This window comes from Lissotriton helveticus, chromosome 3_1, assembly GCF_964261635.1.
Source record: "Lissotriton helveticus chromosome 3_1, aLisHel1.1, whole genome shotgun sequence".
NCBI lineage: Eukaryota > Metazoa > Chordata > Amphibia > Caudata > Salamandridae > Lissotriton > Lissotriton helveticus.
Genome location: NC_136061.1, coordinates 61631246 through 61655195, shown reverse-complemented (window position 1 = coordinate 61655195; position 23950 = coordinate 61631246). Strand labels below are relative to the sequence as shown.

Here is a 23950-nt window from a genome sequence, read left to right as displayed (position 1 = left end):
ATCGAGGGAGGAGCCCGACACCGAGTGGTGGGAGGTGAGAGCGCAGAGAACTGACGGCGGGGAGCGCTTCGCATCCCTGAAAGAAACTCGGCCTCGGAGTTCTGTCTCTATGAACTGGGCCCTGAAGATTGCCGAGGAGGGAAGTGAGAAATAATGGCGCAGCTTCACCGTCTGGTATCTACCAATTAAGAGGAATGAAGTAAGAGGAGATCGTGGGTTGGAAGGTCAGGAAGGGGAGAGGTTTGGTGCACAGAGATCCTTTCACTGAGCCTGGGGAGTTGGGCCAATCTGTCAAGGCCGAAGTGTATGTACAGCCTAGTAGAGGAGTGGTGAAAGGGGCAGTTCTGAAGAGAGGAATTATCTCTTTCTTGAGCAAAGAGTCAACAAACCCAGGAACATCTAAGAAAATTGTAATTGACATGTGTTAACTAATTTTTCTACAGCGCAATTGTGAGTGTCGAACTGTATTAGCATCAGGTAAAATACCTGTGAATGCACTGTGACCGATTGTTGGCTAAAAATATGTTCCGGTTGCTGAACTGAGTTCGATAATTGAGTGAAGCCAGGGTGATTTGCTCTAAGAGAAGTTAACCCTTTCCCGGTCTGTTAGTAGTCACTTTAGAAGGTTGTGCACTGCTGAGTTAAGCTTAGTAGTGTTTCAATATTGAATATTCCAGGGATCCATTCTAGATGATGAGTTATCCCACAAGTCAGAGTTGAAAAGAACTGACCTACAACCCAGCAACAGAATAGTGATGTAATTAAACCAGATTAACGGGTAACATATGTTTTAAAGCTGTGTACTTCTAATGGATGAGAATACAAAGTGGAGTAATGAGATGCTAAGCAAAGAAAAATACAATTGAAAATAAGTTTTTCTAGAAAAACTGGTAGTTAGACCTGTCTGGCTTTTTGCGTAGTCCCTCCAATTTATTATTTATTTTGTCCCCTTTTTGCCCCTCATATCTTTAATAATTTTTGTGTCCACTAACTTTTTCTAGGTGTTGGTCAAGGGGATAGGTGTTCTTTCCCCCCCTCATAGTTTTTCACCTCAGGCCTAGAGGCCTGTTCTGACAGGAAAATAGTTGGAGTCACAAAATGGTGGCTACTAACTGTCCTAACTGCCAAACCCAGAACCTGTCCCATAGAGTAGAATAGGGCGTTCCAGAACCTTCTGGTCCCTTCTGGACTCCTGAGGGTCAGCCTATAAAAGGCGGAATGCTGGACAGCCATTTTGTCTAACCAGAGTGAGTCAGCTGGAGGACAGGCTGTAGCAAAAGGTGGGGGTAGGATAGTCAGAGGGTTGCCTTACTGATTCACCACCCTTCCTCCCTTGGGTTATTTGTCCTGACCCTGCTGTTTTGGATGGCTGGAGACCCTGGGCGCCTGACCAACCCCTAGCTTAGGCATAGCGGGGTGTCAAAAGGAGAAGGAGACTGCAGCGCTGCGGAGCGCAGTCCTCTGCCCAGTGAGGGAGACCTTTGAAAGGGTGCACTTCATCCCCAATCCCTGCCAGCACCAAGGGTTAAGAAGTCTCTGAAGGATAGAGATTGGGAGCTGACCTGTGAAGAGATATAGCTCTAGGTTCCATCGCCTTAGGTGTAAAGCAGACTTTGGCCAGTGTGTCCCTGTGGGACCTTACCTAAAACGCAGGCGACAGCACTCTATTTCTTTTAAGGAAACAGAGGAAGGAAAGGGGTGCCGGTTCTTATGAAGCGGCGCTGATCTCGCCGTGTACAGGACCCCGGGGGCACCGGCCGCGTTGTGGTGGATGTGCCATTGTTTTGAAGGTATTTGAACGCTATCGCGCATGCCCCCAGCGTTCCCACTTCCACAGTTCAGGAAGGGCCTAGGATCGAGCAGGCCCGAGAGAGAAGCGTCTCGCCCTCGGAAGTTAGCGCGTGAGAGCAGCGTCTCACCATCGGAGCCAGCGAGGTGAGAGGCGGGGACAGCGCGGGCGCCTCGCGCATGCCTGAAGGTGTAGTGTTCCCCTGATCAGAGCTGAGGAGGAGCGCCGGAAACCCTTCGGCGGCTGAAAGCGTGTGGTGTCACCTCTTCCCTGCTCGAGCGCCTCCTGAAGGAGCTGGCGTGAGCGGGAAGGGAAACCTGAGGAGCCTGATAGCGGCAGGGGAATTCTGATTACTCTGTCCTTCTCCGCTCGTGAGCCTTACAGAGCTTTGCCAGCGCTTGGTTCCTTTGACTTGCCAGGTGGTTACCCCCCCATCTCCTGGTGTACCAAGACTTCAACCGCCAGATCTTCTACAAGTAAGGAGGTGATCTGCAAGGGGAAAGTGGCGCTAGAGCCCATAAAGGAGTAACTCAGACACTGGTCGTTTTCTCCACTGTATGATACAAGGTGGGGAGTAGCTTGAGGGAACCAACTGCGAATAGAGGGCTGAAGCAATCTGCTGGTTAAGTAAAGGCATAAGTTCCTCATAGAGGTTGCTGATGTCTAAGTAAACTTCAGGTTTAACTGAAATTCCTCATTGTTTGTGTACCTGGTTGGTGAGGTAATGGTGCTGATGAGAAGAGTTTAGGGCACCTCATTGAAGTCAAATCTGGTCAATGTTGGTGTCTGAGTAAATGTATTATCGATGATAATTACTGAAATAAGTTAGCAGCTCTGAAAGCAGGACTACTGATTTCAAGACATCTAAATGTAATGTGCTGATAAGTTCATAGAACTGTGTGTTGACATTATTTGGCAATTTTAAAAGTACTGTTTCTTCTCCTGACAGAATGTATTATATTGAACTGTGAATTCTAGAACCAAGAGAGCAAAGATATTATTTTTATAAACAAGTACTTAATTTTCCAACATTGGTGTAGTGTCCTTTTTATGTGTTATTGCGTGGAATTACTGCTGGGTGGTTTGCAACCTTCACACTTGTGCCTCTAGTATTGTGTCTTACCCTAGGCCAGGCTACCCTAGGTGACCTGACATCCCAGGTTCCAACACTGGTGTAGTGTCATTTTTGAGTGGATGGACGCTGAGTTCCTGTGAGAGTGTGACGCAAGCTCAACAGTTTTGCCTTTGGACTAGACCTTCCTACTCTGTGTCAGGCTACCCTATGTGGTCTGGTGACCCCAGGTCCAACATAATTGGTGTCCAGCGGTGGGATAGAGCTTGTGCTTGCGTCCACTCAATAGTAACGCAGTGTGTACCACATGCCTACACCTGGAGTTTTCTCTAAGTGGACTTCCTATTTAAATTTTTGCTTTTCCAAATTTTTCTCCTGGTGGTGGGTGGAAGTAGCTTTTAATTACCCTCTTCACTAATTTCTTCCAAGTGGCTATCCCTGACTCTCATTGGCAAAATGGAATTTGCTCTGTAAGAATTGGAGACCTATACTGTGGCTCAACTCCGAGAATTTTGCCAAAATATGGGAGTGTTCTTCAAGCGTGGTGCTAAAAAGGGGGAACTCCAAACCAGCTTGAGAGCGTGGGTGGCAGCGCACCCAGATGGGAAGGAGGAGGAAGAGGGGGAGCGGGACACTGTCATCGGGGCAGATGTATTGTACCGACCTGAGGAGGAGAACCTACTGACAGGTCCCAGAACACTCTCAAGGGAGGGCAGCAGTGTTTCCATGAGGAGTCTAACTGAAGCTGAACTAGTGGACAGGAGGGAGGAGAGGCAGTTAAGATGGGAGTTGGCAAAATTAGAGAAGGAGAGGGAGGAGAAGAGGCTAGCTCATGAGTTGAGTCTCAGAGAGTTAGGCTTTAAGGCCCTGCAAGTAGGGACTCCCAGTACTCCTAATGGTGGCAGTGAATCCAAAGATACAAACAGGGAACCCAGACCCTATTTACCAAAGGACGTAGTCGCCAGCTATACCTATGAGTTCTCCTTAAGAGCCCATGGGATACTGGAGAAACACTGGGGGGGGTGGCTTGTATAAATACAGGCCTCCTGCAGGAAGGGATACACTATTGGCCCTAGAGCAGGGAGAGCAGACCCACTACCCTACCATGAAAGTGGTGCTGATAAAAAGGTTTGGGTTGACTCCAGAAAAATACCGGCAGAAATTTAGGAGCAGCCATAAACTGAGCACACAGAATTGGGTGGATTTTATGGACTACGCAAAGAAGGCATTAGAGGGTTGGGTACAAGGCAGCGAGGTGAGGGACTATGAGGGGTTGTATGACCTTATTCCCAAGGAGCACCTACTCGAGAAATGTTTTCCCGAGCTGCGACAACATCTGGTGGACAGTAAGCTGACCAGCCCCCGGAAGCTTGCTGAGGAGGCGGACATCTGGGCTAGTATCCGGGTGTCCTCAAAGGGGACTGGAGGGGATTCCCAAAGGACCGGTCAGGGCGCCCCCAGAAGAAAGAGGGGGGAGATAAAAAAAGGGAGTTCTCAAAAGGCCCCCAAAACAGTTTCCAGGGAAAGGGAACAGGATTCACCCCTAAGGCTAACCCGCCCAGAAACCCTCATCCTGGCCAAAGTCAGCAGCCAAGGGTTGTCCACTGCTTTGAGTGTGGTGGCGTTGGACACTATAAGGGAGATGTCAAGTGCCCAAAGAGACCACCCCCTCCCACTGGAGGAAAAGCCCCGGGAGTAGCTAGTGTAGTGCTCGGGGAGGAGTTGCCCTTAGATAAGGGGGGGGAGTGGGCGGGTGTCACCTTAGTATCCCTGGGAGATCGGGAGATGGTACCTAAGATCCAGGTGCCCTCAAATACTACAAAGTATGGGCAGTGGGTCACCATCAATGGCCAAATAGGGGAGGCTCTGAGAGACACAGGAGCCAGTATGACTATGGTAAGGAATCAACTGGTGTCTCCAGAGCAGGTGATTCCACATGTACTCCACCCCGCCGCGATGGCTGACGGCAGATTGGGCCACTACCCTGTGGCCGAGGTTCCATTTGAGTGGGAAGGGGTTGCAGGTTCACTTCGAGTTGCTGTAAGCCCTGCCGTGCCAGTTGATTGTCTGCTGGGGAATGATATGGAGCACAATGCTTGGAAGGAGGTGGAATACCGGACTCATTCTGAGATGCTGAGTACACCTGACTGGGCCTGTGCTAGCACAAGGTCCGCGACTACCCGGAGGGGGAGTTCGCTTGGGCTGGAGCCTGGAACAAAGGCCCAGCCAGCTGCCAAAAAGGGAAAGAACCGAGGACAGGAGAAGCCTGCCTCGGCATCCACGCCCCATGAGTCAGATAGGCCACCTGCGGTGGTGGACCAGGAGTCCGTGGAGGGGGATGTTGTCTCCCTGGAGAACCTACCTATCCCTGCCGAGTGGCATGTGGAAGGAGGGCCTACCAGGGAAGAGTTTTGTAAGGGCCAGAAGGAATACCCTACCCTTGAGGGACTGAGGCGACAGGCCGAAGCCCAGGCAGCAGGAAACGTTACTGGGAATTACCATATTTACTGGGAGGATGGACTCCTCTACAGTGAACCTAAGGCACCCGTGCACGGTTCATCACGGGCCTTGGTTGTCCCTCAACGTTACCGAGCCTTTCTTTTAGAACTGGCTCATGAAATACCCTTGGCAGGAAACTTAGGTCAGGACAAGACCTTTGCCCGGCTTGTCCCCCACTTTTATTGGCCTCAGATGAGGGTGGCATCCGACACGTACTGTCGGACATGTGTGTCTTGCCAAGCCAGTGGGAAAACAGGGGTGAAGCTGAAAGCTCCCCTGGAACCACTTCCTGTCGTTAGCACCCCCTTTGAAAGGGTGGGCATCGACATTGTGGGGCCATTGGATCCACCAACTACAGCTGGTCACAGGTTCATCCTGGTTCTGGTGTGTCACGCCACATTGTACCCAGAGGCAATTCCTCTGAGGACCATTACTGCACCTGCAGTGGCTAGGGCCCTGATGGGGATCTTTACCCGAGTGGGTTTCCCCAAAGAGGTTGTGTCCGACAGGGGGACCAACTTCATGTCAGCTTACATGCGGGCTATGTGGACGGAGTGTGGGGTTACCTACCGGTTCACCACTCCTTACCACCCATAGACCAATGGTCTGGTGGAAAGGTTCAATAAGACCTTGAAAGGCATGATAAGAAGTCTGCCTGAGAGCCTGTGGAGGAAATGGGACGTCCTCCTACCCTGTCTGTTGTTTTCCTACAGGGAAGTTCCACAGAAGGGAGTGGGCTTCAGTGCATGGACCTCTCAGCCTGGTGAAAGACGGATGGGAAAAGACTCCCAGGAAGCTTACCCAGGATGTGGTGAGCTACATGCTGGCCTTCCGGAGCCAAATGGCTAAGTTGTGGAAGCAGGCTTCAGACTACTTGGAAGCCAGCCAAGCAGTGATGGAGGAGTGGTATGACCACAACGCTCACCCTGTGGAGTTGGAGCCTGGCCAGAAAATGTAGGTGATGGAACCTGGAGAGCTAAGTGCCCTCCAGGACCGCTGGACAGGCCCCTTTTAGGTGATGGAGAAAAAGGGTAAGGCCACTTACTTAGTGGATCTTAAGACCCCTAGGCAGCCCCTACGGGTACCTCATGCCAATCGTCTCAACCCCACCATGAGAGGCCCGAGGTCATCTTAATGATGGTGACTGATGGAGCAGAGGAAGCGGAAAGCGAGCCTCTCCCTGATCTTTTTTCGTCTCAGGAAAAGGATGGGTCGGTGGAGGGAGTGATTCTCTCACCATCCCTAACTCCTGAGCAGCGAGAGGACTGCCGCCAGGTCCTGGAGCAGTACTCCTCGTTGTTCTCCCTTGTCCCGGGAAGAACCCACCTGTGTACCCATGATATGGACACAGGAGACAGCCCACCTGTGAAGTCTAAGATCTACCGGCTGTTAAACAAGGTGAAGGCCAGCATCCACAGTGAAGTCACTAAGATGCTGGAGCTAGGAGTAATTGAACCTTCTAGTAGCCCCTGGTCCAGTCCGGTGGTTCTGGTACCAAAAGCTGCCCCACCGGGCACCACTCCAGAACTAAGGTTCTGTGTGGATTACCGGGGACTGAATTCAGTGACCAAGACTGATGCACATCCGATCCCTAGGGCGGATGAACTTATTGACCCGCTGGGAGCTGCCCAATACTTGAGTACCTTTGACCTCACTTCAGGGTACTGGCAGATCTCCCTTACAGAAGGAGCAAAGGAAAGGTCAGCCTTCTCCACGCCTGAGGGCCACTACCAGTTCTGCGTAATGCCCTTTGGGCTCAAGAACGCCCCTGCCACCTTTCAGCGGCTGGTGAACCAGGTCCTCTCTGGGATGGAGGCTTTCTCCGCTGCATATCTGGATGACATTGCTGTCTTCAGCAGCAGTTGGGAGGACCATTTGTGTCACTTACAAGCTGTTCTCCAGGCCCTGAAACAAGCTGGCTTGACAATCAAGGCCAGCAAATGTCAGATCGGGCAGGGGTCGGTTGTGTACCTAGGCCACTTGGTGGGCAGGGGAACGGTGCAGCCCTTCCAGGCAAAGATTGAGGCTATCATGGCCTGGGAGCCCACCAAGACTCAAACTGAGGTCCGAGCCTTCCTGGGCCTCACAGGATACTACCGTCGCTTTGTGAAGGGGTATAGCACTATTGTGGCACCCCTAACTGAGCTTACATCTAAGAAGCAACCCCGACGGGTAGTCTGGATGGAGGCTTGTCAGCAAGCCTTTGATAAGTTGAAACAAGCAATGTGTGCAGCACCGGTCCTAAGGGCCCCGGATTTTTCCAAAGAATTCATTGTCCAGACAGACTCATCAGAGCATTGCATTGGGGCATTGTTATCGCAACTCAATGACGAGGGTCTGGATCAACCTGTTGTCTTCCTGTCCAGGAGACTGCTTCCCCGGGAACAGAAGTGGAGTGCAATTGAGCGGGAAGCCTTTGCGGTGGTATGGGCTCTGAAGAAGCTGCGGCCATACCTGTTTGGCTCGCACTTCCTGGTTCAGACTGACCACCGACCCCTTCGTTGGCTGATGCAAATGAAGGGGGAAAATCCCAAGTTGTTGAGATGGTCTATCGCCCTACAGGGAATGGACTTCCGGGTGTAACATCGGCCAGGAGTGGACCACGCCAATGCAGACGGTGTCTCCAGATATTTCCGCCTTAGTGATGAGAACTCCCAAGGGGTTGGGTAGCTCTCCCCACATTCAGCTGGGGGGGACGCGTGTTAGACCTGTCAGCCCTTTGGGTGGTCCCTCCTATTATTTATTTATTTTTGTCCCCTTTCTGCCTCTCAATTCCTTTCATTTTTATGTCCACTGGAATTTTTAGGTGTTGTCCTAGGGGTTAGGTACTCCTTGACCCTATAGTTTTTTGTTTTTATTAGGCCTAGGTGACTCCTACAATGGTGGAAACTCAGTCACACAAAATGGTGGCTAGTAACTGCCATAACTGTTTACCTCAGGATCTAGGGCCATAGGACACTGTGAGGGCTTCCAGAACCTTCTGGACCTCTCTGGACACTCTAGGGACAGCCTATATAAGGTGGAATGGTGGGCGGCCATTTTAGTTTTTGGTGAAGTTCAGATCAGACTGCGGTAATGAAGCTTGACCCAGCTTGAGTAAAGGCTGTGGGGCGAGGAGGCTGACACACTGTGAGGGAACTGACTGCCTTTCGGGGTTGCTACCCTCCTTCTGAGGTTGTCCCTCACCCATTGATCTGGCCAAGCAGTAAGATAGGTCATTGAATCTGTCAGCGTGAGAGGAGCAAGTGACCATCTTGAACGGGGCAGTGAAGTCTAGAACTGTGAGGGAGTTGACAGGTGAGAGCGCTGGTGGCTTCCTACTGTGAAGAGATAAGACCCCGGCAGCGTAGGCCCCCGCTCTCATGCTCAACCCTACACATGAAATCAGAGAATTGTCAGGGCATTTCCTGGTGACAAAAGCGGGAAAGAAAACTCACCTACTAACGTTGCTGTGATTCCGGAATCTCTGGCATCCTCCCTGCGCCGATGTGGCCTTGCCGCTGTTAGACTGAGAAGTCACCGGAGATCAAAGGGGACGCGGGGCTCGAATGACGGAGCTTGCCGCGTCCATGGAATAATGCCCTAGTATACTGACGAGGGGAGGGAGTCAGAGTTGAGCCCCGCCTGTGGTCCGGCGCCGAAGGGAACTTCATTCTCCCCGGAGAGGGAAGGGTGCCCGATCCCAAGTAGCAAGGCACAGGGAACAGGAAGTGCGAAGGAGCAGCCCCCGCCTCAGCGCTGGTTAGAGGCGGGCTCAGAGGAGCTGAGGAGAGCCTGGAGGCGTTGTCGAGGGAGGAGCCCGACAGCGAGTGGTGGGAGGTGAGAGCGCAGAGAACTGACGGCGGGGAGCGCTTCGCATCCCTGAAAGAAACTCGGCCTTGGAGTTCTGTCTCTATGAACTGGGCCCTGAAGATTGCCGAGGAGGGAAGTGAGAAATAATGGCGCAGCTTCACGGTCTGGTATCTGCCAATTAAGAGGAGTGAAGTAAGAGGAGATCGTGGGTTGGAAGGTCAGGAAGGGGAGAGGTTTGGTGCACAGAGATCCTTTCACTGAGCCTGGGGAGTTGGGCCAATCTATCAAGGCCGAAGTGTATGTATAGCGTAGTAGAGAAGTGGTGAAAGGGGCAGTTCTGAAGAGAGGAATTATCTCTTTCTTGAGCAAAGAGTCAACAAACCCAGGAACATCTAAGAAAATTGTAATTGACATGTGTTAACTAATTTTTCAACAGCGCAATTGTGAGTGTCGAAATGTATTAGCATCAGGTAAAATATCTGTGAATGCACTGTGGCCCATTGTTGGCTAAAAATATGTTCCGGTTACTGAACTGAGTTCGATAATTAAGTGAAGCCAGGGTGATTTGCTCTAAGAGTTAGTAGTCACTTTAGAAGGTTGTGCACTGCTGAGTTAAGCTTAGTAGTGTTTCAATATTGAATATTCCAGGGAGCCATTCTAGATGATGAGTTATCCCACAAGTCAGAGTTGAAAAGAACTGACCTACAACCCAGCAACAGAATAGTGATGTAATTAAACCAGATTAACGGGTAACATATGTTTTAAAGCTGTGTACTTCTAATGGATGAGAATACAAAGTGGAGTAATGAGATGCTAAGCAAAGAAAAATACAACTGAGAATAAGTTTTGTGAGGAAAAGATAAACTTTTCTACTTTTCTAGAAAAACTGGTGTAGTGTCATTTTTGAGTGGATGGACGCTGAGTTCCTGTGAGAGTGTGACTCAAGCTTAACAGTTTTGCCTTTGGACTAGACCTACCTACTCTGTGTTAGGCTACCCTATGTGGTCTGGTGACCCCAGGTCCAACAGTGTCCATATATGAAATGACAGCATTTGAACAGCTTCCCTATTTTGTAACTTGCAGGGAAAAAACTTATTGATGACAAGATGGAGATACTCCAAGAGCGGCTGGCACGAGGAGAAGAGGTGGAAGCTGAATACCTGACCTACCTGCTGTCAAGCGGGAAACTGACCCTCAAGGAGATTTGTGGGAGTATGGCTGAACTACTTCTGGCTGGAGTGGACACGGTATGTATCACCCACATTCAGGTCCTATGCCATGGCCATGATAGCATCTGTTCTGTAACACACTTCCTGAGAGATGCTGGCCATGACTGATTATCCTTCAAGCAGATGCCCACGCTACATGACTAGAGTCTCCCTGGCTCCCCAGTAGACAGTTTCAGCAGAGAACCTCAGGGCTGAATGAAATCCAATCTGTTTCCAAGTGATATCACCTAAACCGAGTGCCCCACTACTCCTGCTCCATCTCCCTCTACATCCATCTGAATCAAGTTTGATAGCCAGCGAGATGTCAATCATCACGTCTCAGACGTATCAATGGATAAATTGCCCTCTATGCTAATAAGCTTGAATATGATATAGGCTATTGAATTCTGATAATCTATGCATCAGGCAAGCTGTAGCAGATTGTGCATAAATAACATTATTCTCAAATTAATATAGAGTGAGATATTAATAGAAATGTAAAATAAAATGTTTAGTGACACTGCCAGTTTTCGTTAAGTTGTTAAAAGATGCAGAACTTTGCACAATATCACAAAGTGTCTTAGGCCACTACCACAATAAAGAAGGAAAAGAAGGTTGTGGAACCACCCCGGCTTTCAAGACAGTGATAATCTCCTCTACCAACCATTTCTAAAGTTACAGGCATGATTAAAAAGCTGTGTCAAGCCCATGGTCAATATCTGTGAATTGGATTCTGTAATTGTTTGCCTAACACATTATTTTTGATAATGCAATTTTGAACATTGTGTGCTCACTTCACTCTAGGTAGCCAATTGAGCAATGTTGAAGGTTGGGGAGAATGAGAGGTGAAGGCAACCTGGCTAAGACATTCTGGAGCCAGTGGAAACATTCTCATTTATATGAAGACATAATCAAGAGAAGAAAAACTCTATAATGTCATCTGAATTTTAACAGTGACTCTAACAAATGCTCTCAATAGGACACTATTAGTTCATTTACTAGCAGATCCTATTTGACCTCTCGTTGAAATTTCAGATTCTTGGAATATAATGAGTGCATCATTCTAAAGTCTAAAATAAAATATATGTGTACGTATGTATGCACTTGGTATTTGGATAGCGTGAACCTAGCTAAATGGCTGCGTAGCACTGAACAGGGTGAAAGGCAAAGATACAGTCAACAAGTGATTGGAAGAATTCTGGATCCTGAGAGTGGAGGTGAACTGTAAGTTCATCTTCATTTAGTTTCAGCCCTTTCCTAAATTGGAGCAGGGTTGTGGAGGTCCTGATGGAGGCAGGTATGTCTGTGGTCCAGAAGGCATCGTTTATGATTTGTAATGTAGTTGTCTGAAATGGTTTGTAAATCAGGCCTAGAAGTTAAGATGTCATTCACAACCAAGACGGAGTAAAACACACACGCAAACCTTTATGAACTGGTGTAGTTAATTTACCAATGCAGGAAACATTTTTAAAGTTTTATTGTAGAAACAGCACAGTACCAGCCTTCAGCCTGGCAGTCAAACTCCTCTGTCACTACCATTCTAGATCCAGGACCCAGGGAGGGAAACTGGCATAAAGAAGACATTTGGAAAATAACAAGGCTCTTAAAGTGAACTTATGAAAATAACTAATGTACACTCAATGTACCACACCTATCCTCTTACAAAACAAACACTGACACAACACCACAAAAAGACAAGAACACACGCAAACTGCAATCTATACAAAATCAACACATTTTCCAGGAGTCCTCTTGACATGACTACTAATTTTGATCCTTGAAGCCACATTTTCAACTAGTTCCTTCTCATGGACATCATCCAACCATTTCATGCTTTCTCCACCTTTACACTTAGCCGCCCTCCTAACATTCCATACTTTCCCATCTTGAATGACCACACTGTTCCTGTTGACAATAACCACTTTAATAGCTTTATCAAACTTAGACTCACTTTTGGACAAACCTCCTGGTTTGCACATCCTTACCCAGTCTCCCACAACAAAATCAGTAAATTTAGGGATGTATGACGATACAACTAGGGCCATTTCAACGCGGACTGTTAGATCGCGGTTTTGACAACGCAAGTCGTTACATCGACTTGCGCTGGAGGGCGCTGGACTTAGGAATAGTGTGAATTACTATTCCAACTCCAGTCTACATACAGTAGGGAAGGTGTTGGAAACAGTAATTTACACAATTCCTTAGTCAACAGCGCCCTCCAGTGCAAGTCGGTGTAGCGACTTGCGTTGTGAAGACCACAATGTAATAGTACCACGTTGATATGGATGCGTGGTAAACGATGTCTCCCTAAATTTAGTCTTCCACTTGGTAACATAAGCATGTTGGATGTTTCCTGCTTCTCTTCCACCCTCAACGCTATCTCATCCTTCACCTTTTCTTCAACGTTTTTAGTCTGCTTCCTCTGGAACCTCCAAGGACACAGCTTAGAAATAGGATCTCTCCTTTCAAGGAGTTTAAATGAACTAACCTCTGAGGTGGTATGGGATGTGATGCAATATGACCACAGCTTCTCCCTTAACTTGTCCTTCGACTCTCCTCCGTAACCACATGCCCATAAAATAATCTCCTTCAACAAACAGTTGAACCATTCCACTTGACCATTACTACGAAGTTCATACAGTGCGGTGGTGACTTGACGAATGTTGCAAAATTAAAAGAACTACTCATCTCTTGTAATTTTAATTATATACCATTTTCCATGATAAGAATCTCATAATAACCTTCCCTTGCAAAGAGTTGTTTGAAGAATTCAACCACTGAAGCGGTAGTAACATGAGGCACACATTTGACCTCTGGCAACTTCGAATGATAATCGCCAGGGAAACTCAGGCCACTCAAAGGAGCCGGTACCAATTTAAGCATCTTTTCACTGTTTGCACATACTCTGAAATCTCACTCTACTCTGTCCACAAAAGTCTATCTAAACCTGGCCACCAAAAGGTAGCCCTGATCAACCTTTTCTTAGATGAAATTCCTAAATGTCCTTCCTGAACTAACAGCAAAATGTGATCATCAGGTGGTATTCACTTCCCTCTTTGAACAACATTTTTCCATCCACTTCCAGCTCCTTGGAAACTCTCCAATAAGGATACAATTCTGCCGGAATCTTCCACCTCTTAGGCCAACGTTCTTTGACGCACAAAAACACTTTCTTCAACAACAGATCCTCTTCAATTGCAATGTTCAACATATCCTCATCAATACCCCTAAAATCTTCAGACATGACCTCAGCAATACTGGCAACATTTTCAGTGTCCCCTTCTTCTTTGCTTTCCTCCATACCATCCCATGGAAGCCTCAACAAACAATCTGCTGTAACATTTTTCTTCCAATGTACACGCTCGACTTTAAAGTTATTCTCCTGAAGCCTAGACATCAACCTAGCAATGCGCGCAGTGGCACAACTTCCCCACCAGGAGGCAAGACCTCCGTCAACAGTTTGTATTCAGTCCTAAGAGTGAAATGTGAGCCTCACACATAATTACGGAAGTGTTCCACTGCCCACACACACGATCGGAGCTCCTTTTCAATCACAGCATATTTCCTTTCTGCCTCCCCAAGGGTGCGTGAAGCAAATGTCACATTCCATTCTTCACATCCACACTTCTGTAACAAAACACTTCCAAACCCATGCAGACTAGCACCCACTGTAATTATGACTTCTTTGTTCATACAGAAAGGCTTTAGAGTGGGTGCTACCTCAATTTCAGATTTCACTAAGTCAAACACGTGCTGCTGCCTATCCGACCATGTGAATTCCACATTCTTCCGTGTCAGCTCTCTAAGCAGTTCCATTTTCATTGCAAAATCCTTGATAAATGTGATAAACTTGCTGTAGTACTCACAGAGTCCAGCAAACGAGAGCAACTGCTCTTTGTTATCAGGTGCCGGAGCGTTGACAATGACATCTACCAACGACTGCTTCGGTACCACACCTTCTTTAGACAATGTGTGTCCCAGATACTCTTCTGATTTGTTGAATAACTTGCATTTTCCCTCCTTAAAGGTCAAACCCTGTTTACTCAATGCCATGGAAACTTAACTTGGATGTTCCAAATGTCCTCAATTGTTTTTAGAAAAGATTAATGTGTCATCTTGAAAACATTTGACAAAAGATTCCATTCCCTTGAAAATTTGAAACCCCGGTCTCTGAAAAACATATGCCACCGACACTAGGCCCAACGGCATCCTCTTGAACTAATATAAACCACAAGGCAGTAAGAGACCTAGGGCCAGATGTAGGTAGGCAAATACCGGTCGGTAAAGGCCGATTTCCGCCGTTACCGACCGGTATTTGGAGTTTGAGATGTAGGGTCTTTAAAAATTACCAATTTGGTAAATTTACCGATTCGGTAAATTACCGAAAAGGTACATTTACCGAATCTGTAATTTGAGATGTAGGTGGCACTGTCAACAGTGCCACAGGGCCTTAAGGATTCGTTATTTACCACCAACTATAAGTTGGTGGTAAATTACAAATACCTGTGTATATGCAAATCTGTGCATGTACACCTGTGCCATGTGGTACACATACATGCCCTAAAGGCACACAAGCACTAATCAGGGGTGCAACAGGGTGTCAAAGTGCCACCCTGCCACCCTTGACTATTCGGTAATTTTTCCGAATAGGTATTTACCGATTCGGTAATTGCCATTGATTCCTATTGGCCTCAAGGCCCATAGGAATCAATGGCAATTACCGAATCGGTAAATACCGATTCGGTAATTACCGAATCTTAACGATTCGGTAATTTTTACCTAATATTTACCTACATAGCATTTACCGATTTGTAAATACCGAATCGGTAAAATTCGGTATTTACGAATCGGTAAATACCATTCACCTACATCTAGCCCTTAGAGTCTACACTGAGTTCAATTTGGTGGTAAGCTGAATGTAAATCTAGCGTAGAAAACACAGCTGCCCCCTCCAATATACTAACCACCTCATTGATGTTGGGAAGAGGATGGCAGTCCACCACAATATTTGCATTTAATGCTCTTAGGTCGATGCATAATCTCCAAGTTTTATCAGCTTTGCGGGCCAAACCAGGGAAGATACCCATTCAGAAGACTCTGCATCTGTAATTCCTCCAACTAACATCTCTTTAAGAGTACTACTAAGCTCCTCTCTCACGTTAATGGGTACACCCTACAGCTTTTGGTTCAATGGTAGAGCCCTTCTTTTAAGCTTATTCAATGAGAGTACCCTTGGAACTTGCCCAACTTTCCTGAAAACACTCAGGACAATCCTCTGAGTCACCAACCATCAGTACAGATCTTTACTGCGAGGATTTATTATAATGACGAGCTTCCTACATACAACTTAATATGAGCTGTGGTACCCTTAAACATCACCTCCACTTCCATAAACCCTGTCATTTCAATATTAGACCCATGAAAACCAAAGTTCCGATTCGTTTAGTCCATCTACAGTTCTAATATCTCCAAACTTTTGTAGGAAATACTCCTCAATAATTATAGTCCAAGGAGACACTAAGGGCCCTATTAGGATGGCGGGCGGATTGCCCCCGCCGGCCTGGCGGGGGCGATCCGCCCGCCATTTGTGCCGGAATGACCCCTCACCATATTATTATGGCTGGGGGGTCCGCGGCGGACAGAAAGACCGTCCACCGCTTTTCCGCCCGGTCGACATGTTGACCGGGCAGTAAAGGGTTCTATATGGTGGCGGTGTCTATCAAACACCGCCAGCCATATTAGAATTGGCATTTTACAATGCCTTTCCATGGCGGCATTGCCGCCACGGAAAGGCATGCGGAGTCTGCTTTGGGGGCCCGTTGTGGGCCCCAGGGACTCCGGGGGTGTGGGTGCACATGGGGGGTACCTATGGTACCCCCCAGCAGCTCCATGCACAACATGGCAGGTACCGCGCGGTGCCTGCCATGTTGTGCAAGGAAGTGCACAGCATGCCTTCCTGGCATTGTGGCGGGCGGTGCTGAGTGCACCACCCGCCACAATGTCAGGAATGCTGGATGCGCCGGCCACTGTGGCGGGCGCATCCTAATTGCAGGCACGGGACCCCCGCCCTTATGGCGGGCGGTCACTTTCTACGATGGGATGGCGGTTGGACAAAGTACGCCCGTCATCCTAATGGGCCCCTAAGCCTGCCATAAGTTCCAACTCCCTATTAAGCACTTGCACTTTACACTTGGGAGGTTTAACACCTTCACCATATAATCCAAGTCTTTTAAGACGCATAAAAAAGCCCCTCATTTGTTATTTAGAATGTGCACATTGTAGTATTCTTCCCCGCTGATGTACACAGCAGACTTTTTACTTTGTACATGGGCAAAGGCATAGGCTTATTAGTGTTATTTTCCATTTTCCAAAGCCTCCTTTATTCTTCTCAGTACCTATATTTTTGCACGTTCTACTGTAATTTGTGGGTGGAAATATACAGTCTGAACCCCCTGTAAAGTTTTTACAATGTAAGGGCATGTTCCTTTACCTCCGGCAAGGTGGAAGGTGAAGCTCAATATACATGAAAGCCATTGATGGGACTCGTGTGGGTGCGGAGAGGTAGAGGAGCATACTTCTTCATTGCTTAGGGTCTGAAGGCCTGTTGGCTTTTAGAACTTTGCCACCATTTCCTCCTCAGGGAGAAGGGGAGCGTAATGTATTTGAAGAAGCCTTGCTACGAATGCAACTTAGGTGTAAGCCTTCCTCTAGTTTGGCATTGAACAGATTTAAGTTTTACACCAGAGCTCAACTGGAATGCGAGTCGTTTGATGATTTTCTGACGGCGTAGCGGGGTCTTGCTTTACACAGCAGTTTTGGAGCTATCACTGAGGAATTGATTCAAGATCAGATTATAGTGAATGTTAAAAATAAAAAAGTACAAGAACGTCTATGGGTTATGGGAGACCCAGATTTACAAGACGCAGTTGCCACTGCTAAAGCCATAGAACAGTCAGAAATTTGGAGGAAATCTGTGCAAGATAGCGCTGTGAAGAGAGTTAAATCTTCAGAAGAGGTGTGTGCTGTGATGGACAATGCAGACCGGAAAAATGTACCATTTGGGAACAAGCATGACAAATTTTTTACATCTTTTAGGTGTGGCAGTGTCGACCATTGGGCTTTATCACCTCACTGCCCTGCTGTTGGAAAAGAGTGTACCAATTGTGGGTGCAAAGGACACGTTTCATGTATTTGTAGGAGTGAGAGGAAGAAAGGAGTATCTCTGTTCAATAGTAAGGAAACGGCGTGTGTCAAGTGTGTGTGTAGTTCAGAAAGTGACATAGAGAAGGGGATTGCACTATGTTTGAACAATCAGGAATGTAAATGTAAATGTAAATGTCCAGTATTAGTAAAGCGCAAACAATTACCCGTAGGTGTCTAGGCGCTGGTGGCCGTCGGGAAGATTAAATACTCACAGTTTCCGTCCACCCACTGCATTACACAGCAAGGGACAGAGGGCAGGCCTACTCCAGCCATTGGCTAACTTGACTCCAAGTAATGTTATTTTGCTATTTACACACAATAGGCTTTGAGAAGGTGAAGCTGTTAAACCTTCCAAGTGTAAAGAGCAAATGCTTAATTGAGAGTTGGGGAGCTAGCTGAGCAGCAGGAGGCTTTGGTATGGCATTCATATCTCATTTAAATAATAATAATACTTCCTATTTGTAAAGCGAAAAAATATCAGCCCCTTAAGGGTATCAGGGCGATGGGGCGGTCAGTGTGATTAAGTGAGTTATTACCCAGAGTCACACGAGGCTGAGCTGCCGCCATGGATCGATCGCACTGGCCGCTGTGCCACACCTCTTCCTCATTTATATGACATCTGTAACCTGTAACAAAGACTATTATCTTCTAATAAACGTCATCTTAAAACCAATGTGACCTGCCTACAGAGGATCATTCTTTGATTGCAACAATGGTCTAGAACTAAGGGAGGGGAACTGGCATAACAAAGACATTTGGAAAATAACAAGACAAAGTGAACTTATGAAAATAAATAATGCACACACAATGCAACAATTGGGCCTGTTGAGTTTGAGATATTTTCAAACGTCGATGAGAACAACTCATATTTTGGTAACATTTAACAGTGTGTTGTCTTCAGTCCAGGATGCATGTCAGTATATAATCGCTCAAAGCAGCAGATCACGTTGTGACTTCAAAATGTTGCTCCTTTCTCCTAGACTTCCAACACGTTGACTTGGACCCTATACCATCTAGCCAGGGAGCCAGAGATTCAGAAAGACCTGTACAAGGAGGTGATCAGTGTGGTACCAGGTGACCAAAGTCCTACCGCTGAGGATATTTCCAAAATGCCCCTGCTGAAGGCAGTTATTAAAGAGACATTACGGTAAACTCTCAGTATGAAGAAAATAGACTACAGTCCTGGGCAAGTACATGTTTAAACTGGGAGCCATCAGAAAGAGAAGCAAGGAGATCAGGATATTATTCCTAGAATAGCACTGTGTGTATGAGATATTGTTGACAAAGTCAGACATGTATCAAACAGGTTACACAATACTTTCCTAAATCTTTCTAATGAAGAAATAGAATAACATGCTTGCAATGCAGTTCAAAGAGAAATTGAAGACTTCAATGCTTGATCTTAGGGCCTGATTCACAGACCTAACTTAAGACAAAATCCTAAACTTACTACCATTTTGGTATTCACAGAAGGCACTTACTCATTTCGGTATTCACAGAAGTTAGGACTCCTAAATGCCTTCTATGAATACCGAAAGCCTTAAAGTTATTCTCCTAAACTGAAAGTCTTAAAGGTATACTCCTAAACTGAGAAAAATCCTAACTTTAAGACTTTCAGTATTCACAGAAGGCATTTAGGAGTCGTAAAGTTAGGAGTCCTAACTTCTGTGAATACTGAAAGGAGTAAGTGCCTTCTGTGAATACCAAAATGAGTAGGTGCCTTCTGTGAATACCAAAATGAGTAAGTGCCTTCTGTGAATACCAAAATGAGGAGGTGCCTTCTGTGAATACCAAAATGAGTAAGTGCCTTCTGTGAATACCAAAATGAGTAAGTGCCTTCTGTGAATACCAAAATGAGTAAGTGCCTTCTGTGAATACCAAAATGAGGAGGTGCCTTCTGTGAATACCAAAATGGTAGTAAGTTTAGGATTTTGTCTTAAATTAGTTCTGTGAATCGGGCCCTAAGTATTTAAGTACAATCATTAACAGTTCAGTCACCAACTATTGGTGGAATAGTATTTGTCAAATATCACCGTACTAACTAGTCTGGATTTGTCTGCTAAGAGTATTTCTTGTAGAGTAATGATTTATTTGATTAACCAATTAGCTTATGTTGAGATGTTGCACTGCATAGCTGTTTAAAGCAGAAGAGTTTTTCTTCAACATTTGGCACAACATGCTATTTTAACATCGCAGCGGGTGCTGCTGTCAGCAGCACCCGCCGCAATGTTAAAATGCAAAATGTTACCTCCATGGTGGCAATCGCATCCTGATTGGGTGTGAGGAACCGCCGCATGTATTGCAGACGGTCCCGGTCACCACCACAATGGCGGACGGACTGTCCTCCATCGTAATCTGCCCCTTAGGTGTGATATGCTCCTAAATTTCCCGAAGTAATAAAAATGTACCGATGAAGAAAGCTTTGTAAATCGAGTCCCAAGGTAAACTACTAGGTCTTCTGAACCCTGCTGAGCTCTTCATAATGCTCTGTGAATTCCACCCTTGCCATAATGACTCTTTCTGCCACATGAAAGGCTCAGTCAATGGCCTGCTCCGCTCCATCCGCAAAATTCTTCCACTCTTACCATTCCAGTCAAGAAAACTGGTCATGCAGGGCCTCATACTGTCCAGACTGGACTATGGCAATGCCTTATATCTTGGATCCCCAAAGAAAGTCATCTCCAGGCTTCAGGTGGTGCAAAATGCGGCTGCCAGAATCCTTACTGGCACCAAAAAACGCTGCTCTGCCAAACCTGCACTTAAAGAACTCCATTGGCTCCCTGTGGAACAAAGGGTGCACTTCAAGGCCATGTGCCTAACCCACAAAATCCTGCATGGAAAAGCCCCTCCGGTCCTGAAAGACCTCGTGACTCCCCACACGACAACCAGAACCCTCCGCTCTACTAATGCCCACCTGACCAAAATACCCATGATTAAAAAATCACGTTCTGGAGGTCGACAATTCTCATTTCAGGCTTCCAAGATGTGGAATACTCTTCCACCGGACCTTCGGTCCCAACCTAATCTCCTAGCATTCCGCAAATCCCTGAAGACATGGCTGTTCCCTTGATCTCTTCCTTCCCCTCCGGTCCCCTCCTCTGGAGATCACAGTGTATTTCTGTTAGCGCTGGGACGCTCTCGGGCAGCCATGCGCTCTATAAATCTCCAAAAATAAAATAAAAATAAATGAAATATCATACATTACTCTCCAATGACCGTAACTTTCTCAAATGCCAAGGCAGATCCCTGGATAGATAATGGAGTAAATCTAGATTTTTCTCCGATCACATTTCGTCCCGTTTTCACCACACAGGACACAAACTTTTACCATCAAAGATGCCTGTTTCCAAACCTGCATAAAGTGCAGACCTCAGCCAAAGAGCTCCTAAACGCATACAAGGGATTGATGACATATCCTTCCACTCCTTCCTCTCTTGCTTCATCTCAGTTTTTAGGTGACTACCTTATTTTCATGACAGATTTGTTACCCCCAGATTCAACATAAATGGCTGCACCCCATCTTCCCAAGTCCAATCAGAGCAACAACTTCCTATTCCATCAAATGCATCCAAGTTTCCTACATTCAACAATTGGAAACAAGCAAGGTCATGTGCTGGGTCACTTGCACATGATCCTGCAGGATGTGCAAGGTCACTAAATGCTGTCAACCAGTTCCCAACCCCCTCATCACTAAATGTACCCATTTGTTGCTTCAGTGGAAGGCAGTCCCTTAGCAGAAAAAACACTTCACCACTACTTCCCTATTGAAGAAGACCAGTGTTGACTCAGATCCTTTTGCCAAGAAGCACCCAATGTGTGGTCTTCCTGCTTTGAAGATACTACAATCTGTGAACAGGACAACATTCGATGTTTACTTAGTACACTATTGCGCGTGATCATCGTGAAAACCTACCCTCTTTATAGAACAACTAGCAGCCCGTCCCGACGTTGTCCGGGTATGAAATAGAATGAGTGTAATGTGTGTATTTGGCAAGGGCAATTTATTTTAAAATCTTGCCGTAGACAAAATTTTTTGTTTCATTAGAATAGGGACGGAGAAGACCCAGCTGCAGCACTGGTTGATGTTAGCAGGTGCGTGTAATTGGTGTAGTGATCCGCCGCCTGAGCCCGGCTACAGCCCTGGTTGATGTTAGCAGGCGCGTGTAATGTCGTTGAATGAGAGAGTTATCAGCCGCGGGTAAATCCGTTTAATGAGAGAGTTGAGTGACAGGGAGTAGGAGAGGCTGCAGTAATTGTCCCCGCAGACATGCTCATTTGCGTGTTCCCCCACTTGAAGCCCAGATGCAGGCCTGTTTGATGTTAGCAGGCGCATGTTCCCCCGCTTGAGGCCCAGCTGCAGCCCTGGTTGACGTTATCAGGCGGGTGTAATTAGTGTACTGATCCGCCGCCTGAGCCCGGCTAGAGCCCTGGTTGATGGTAGCAGGCGCGTGTAATTTCGCTGAATGAGAGAGTGCAGTAACAGCGCACAGGAGAGGCTGCAGTAATGTTACTTACCAGGCCTCCAGGTGAATGCGTTTGTCACGGCCCCAGCACACGGCCACAGCAGACGATCTTCTGATTAATGTACGACCCACATGGCATGAAGGGCGGAACGTAGCACACGCCCCCAGCGTTTCTCACGCCCCCAGCGTGCCCCCTTGATGCGGCGCAATTGCGTTCACATGGCATGAAGGTCGGACACATGCCCCCAGCATTTCTCACGCCCCCAGCGTGACACGCCCCCAGCGTGCCCCTTGATGCTGCGCAGCAACGTAATTGGCGCTTGTATGTACGACTCACATGGCATGAAGAGCGTTTGTCACGCCCACAGCCCACGATGTGATGGCCGTACCACACGCCCCCAGCGTTAGTCACGCCCCCAGCCCACGCCCACAGCACAACGCAGACACGCCCACAAGGGACTACTTTGCTGGCACCTTTTAAATGTATAGAGGAGTTGGCCTAACGGCTAAGGCGCTTGACCTCGGACCTGGGGATCTGGGTTCAAGTCTTGGTAACGACGCCAAATATCCTGTGATTCTAGGCAAATCACTTAGGGCTAGATGTAGGTAATTCTAATTTACCGACTCATAAATACTGAATTTTACCGATTCGGTATTTATGAATCGGTAAATTAGAAGGAGGGAGATGTAGGTAAATTTTTATTGTGAATAACCGATTCCGTAAAATTCGGTATTTACCGAATCGGTAAATACCGATTCGGTATTGCCCATTGATTCCTATGGGTCTTGAAGCCCATAGGAATCAATGGGCAATACCGATTCGGTATTTACCGAATCGTTAAATACCGAATCCTGCAAGGGTGAAGGGGGTGTCACTTTGACACCCTCTAGCACCCCAAGTACAGGCATGTTTGACATGTGGCACACATACATGCCCTAAGGGCATGTCTGTGTGTCACATTGCACAGGTGTGCATGCATAGATGTGCATGCACACCTGAATTCGGTATTTTACCACCCAATAGGATTGGGTGGTAAAATACCGACTCTTAAGGGCCTGTGGCACTCTTTGAAGTGCCACCTACATCTCATTTACAGAATCGGTAAATTTACCGATTCGGTATTTTACCGATTCTGTATATTTACCGAATCGGTAAATTTACAGATTCTGTTAATGAGATGCCCCCTACATGCCAAATCCTAAATTCCGGTCGGTAACGGCCGAAATCGGCCGTTGCCGACCGGTATTTGGGCTCCTACATCTGGCCCTGAATCTCCCCGTGCCTAACAAAAATGAATGTGTGTCCTCATGTAACGTAACTGGTGCTATGTAAAGCGCTCTGATACCTGATTCAGTTCTGCTCAAGTTCGCGCTATATAAAACTCTGCAAAAAAATATATATATATGGTGGCCGTCTGCATAGCCTATGTCCTTCTGCTGCAACTGCCCTTTCCAACGCTGTATTGGGTGTTGTGATTGGTGCTGTGGTTACTGAGATTACCCGCCTCAAAGGTTTGGGCTCTCTCTTTATTATATTGGTATGGAAGACAAGCTTGTGCGCTGTTTCTTCTGAGGTTTGCATTGATATTTAGCTGCTCAATTCTGATCTGTGTGGTAACTCATGCTATTGCATACACTGGAATTAAGAGTACTGCTATAAAAGTAGCAAACCCCAGATAAATATCAGCAGGTCAAACATGCCCATATTTATTGGGGGGAAAATGCCCTGTAAATACCAGGACAAGTGCATTTTGGTACAGTGCGCAAAAAATCCACATATTATTCGCAATTATCAGGAAATAACTTGCAATTGTATGGAATTTATGAGCCCTGATAAAGTCTGACTCAGTGCAGTCAGATTGTATCAGGTGTGTTAATATTGTACCAATTACCGTCCCACTCACAAGGAAGGCCTTAATGTCGC

General features: G+C 46.9%; 1 protein-coding gene across 1 annotated transcript in view; it reads left to right on the top strand.

Moving 5' to 3' along the window:
* Positions 1 to 23950, top strand: part of LOC144822103 (sterol 26-hydroxylase, mitochondrial-like) — a 208693-nt gene that overhangs the window by 170044 nt on the left and 14699 nt on the right. Inside the window, exons 5-6 of the mRNA XM_078679228.1 lie at positions 10236 to 10399; positions 18544 to 18710. Coding sequence (XP_078535354.1) covers positions 10236 to 10399; positions 18544 to 18710 — 331 coding nt within the window. The remainder of the gene's footprint in view (positions 1 to 10235; positions 10400 to 18543; positions 18711 to 23950) is intronic.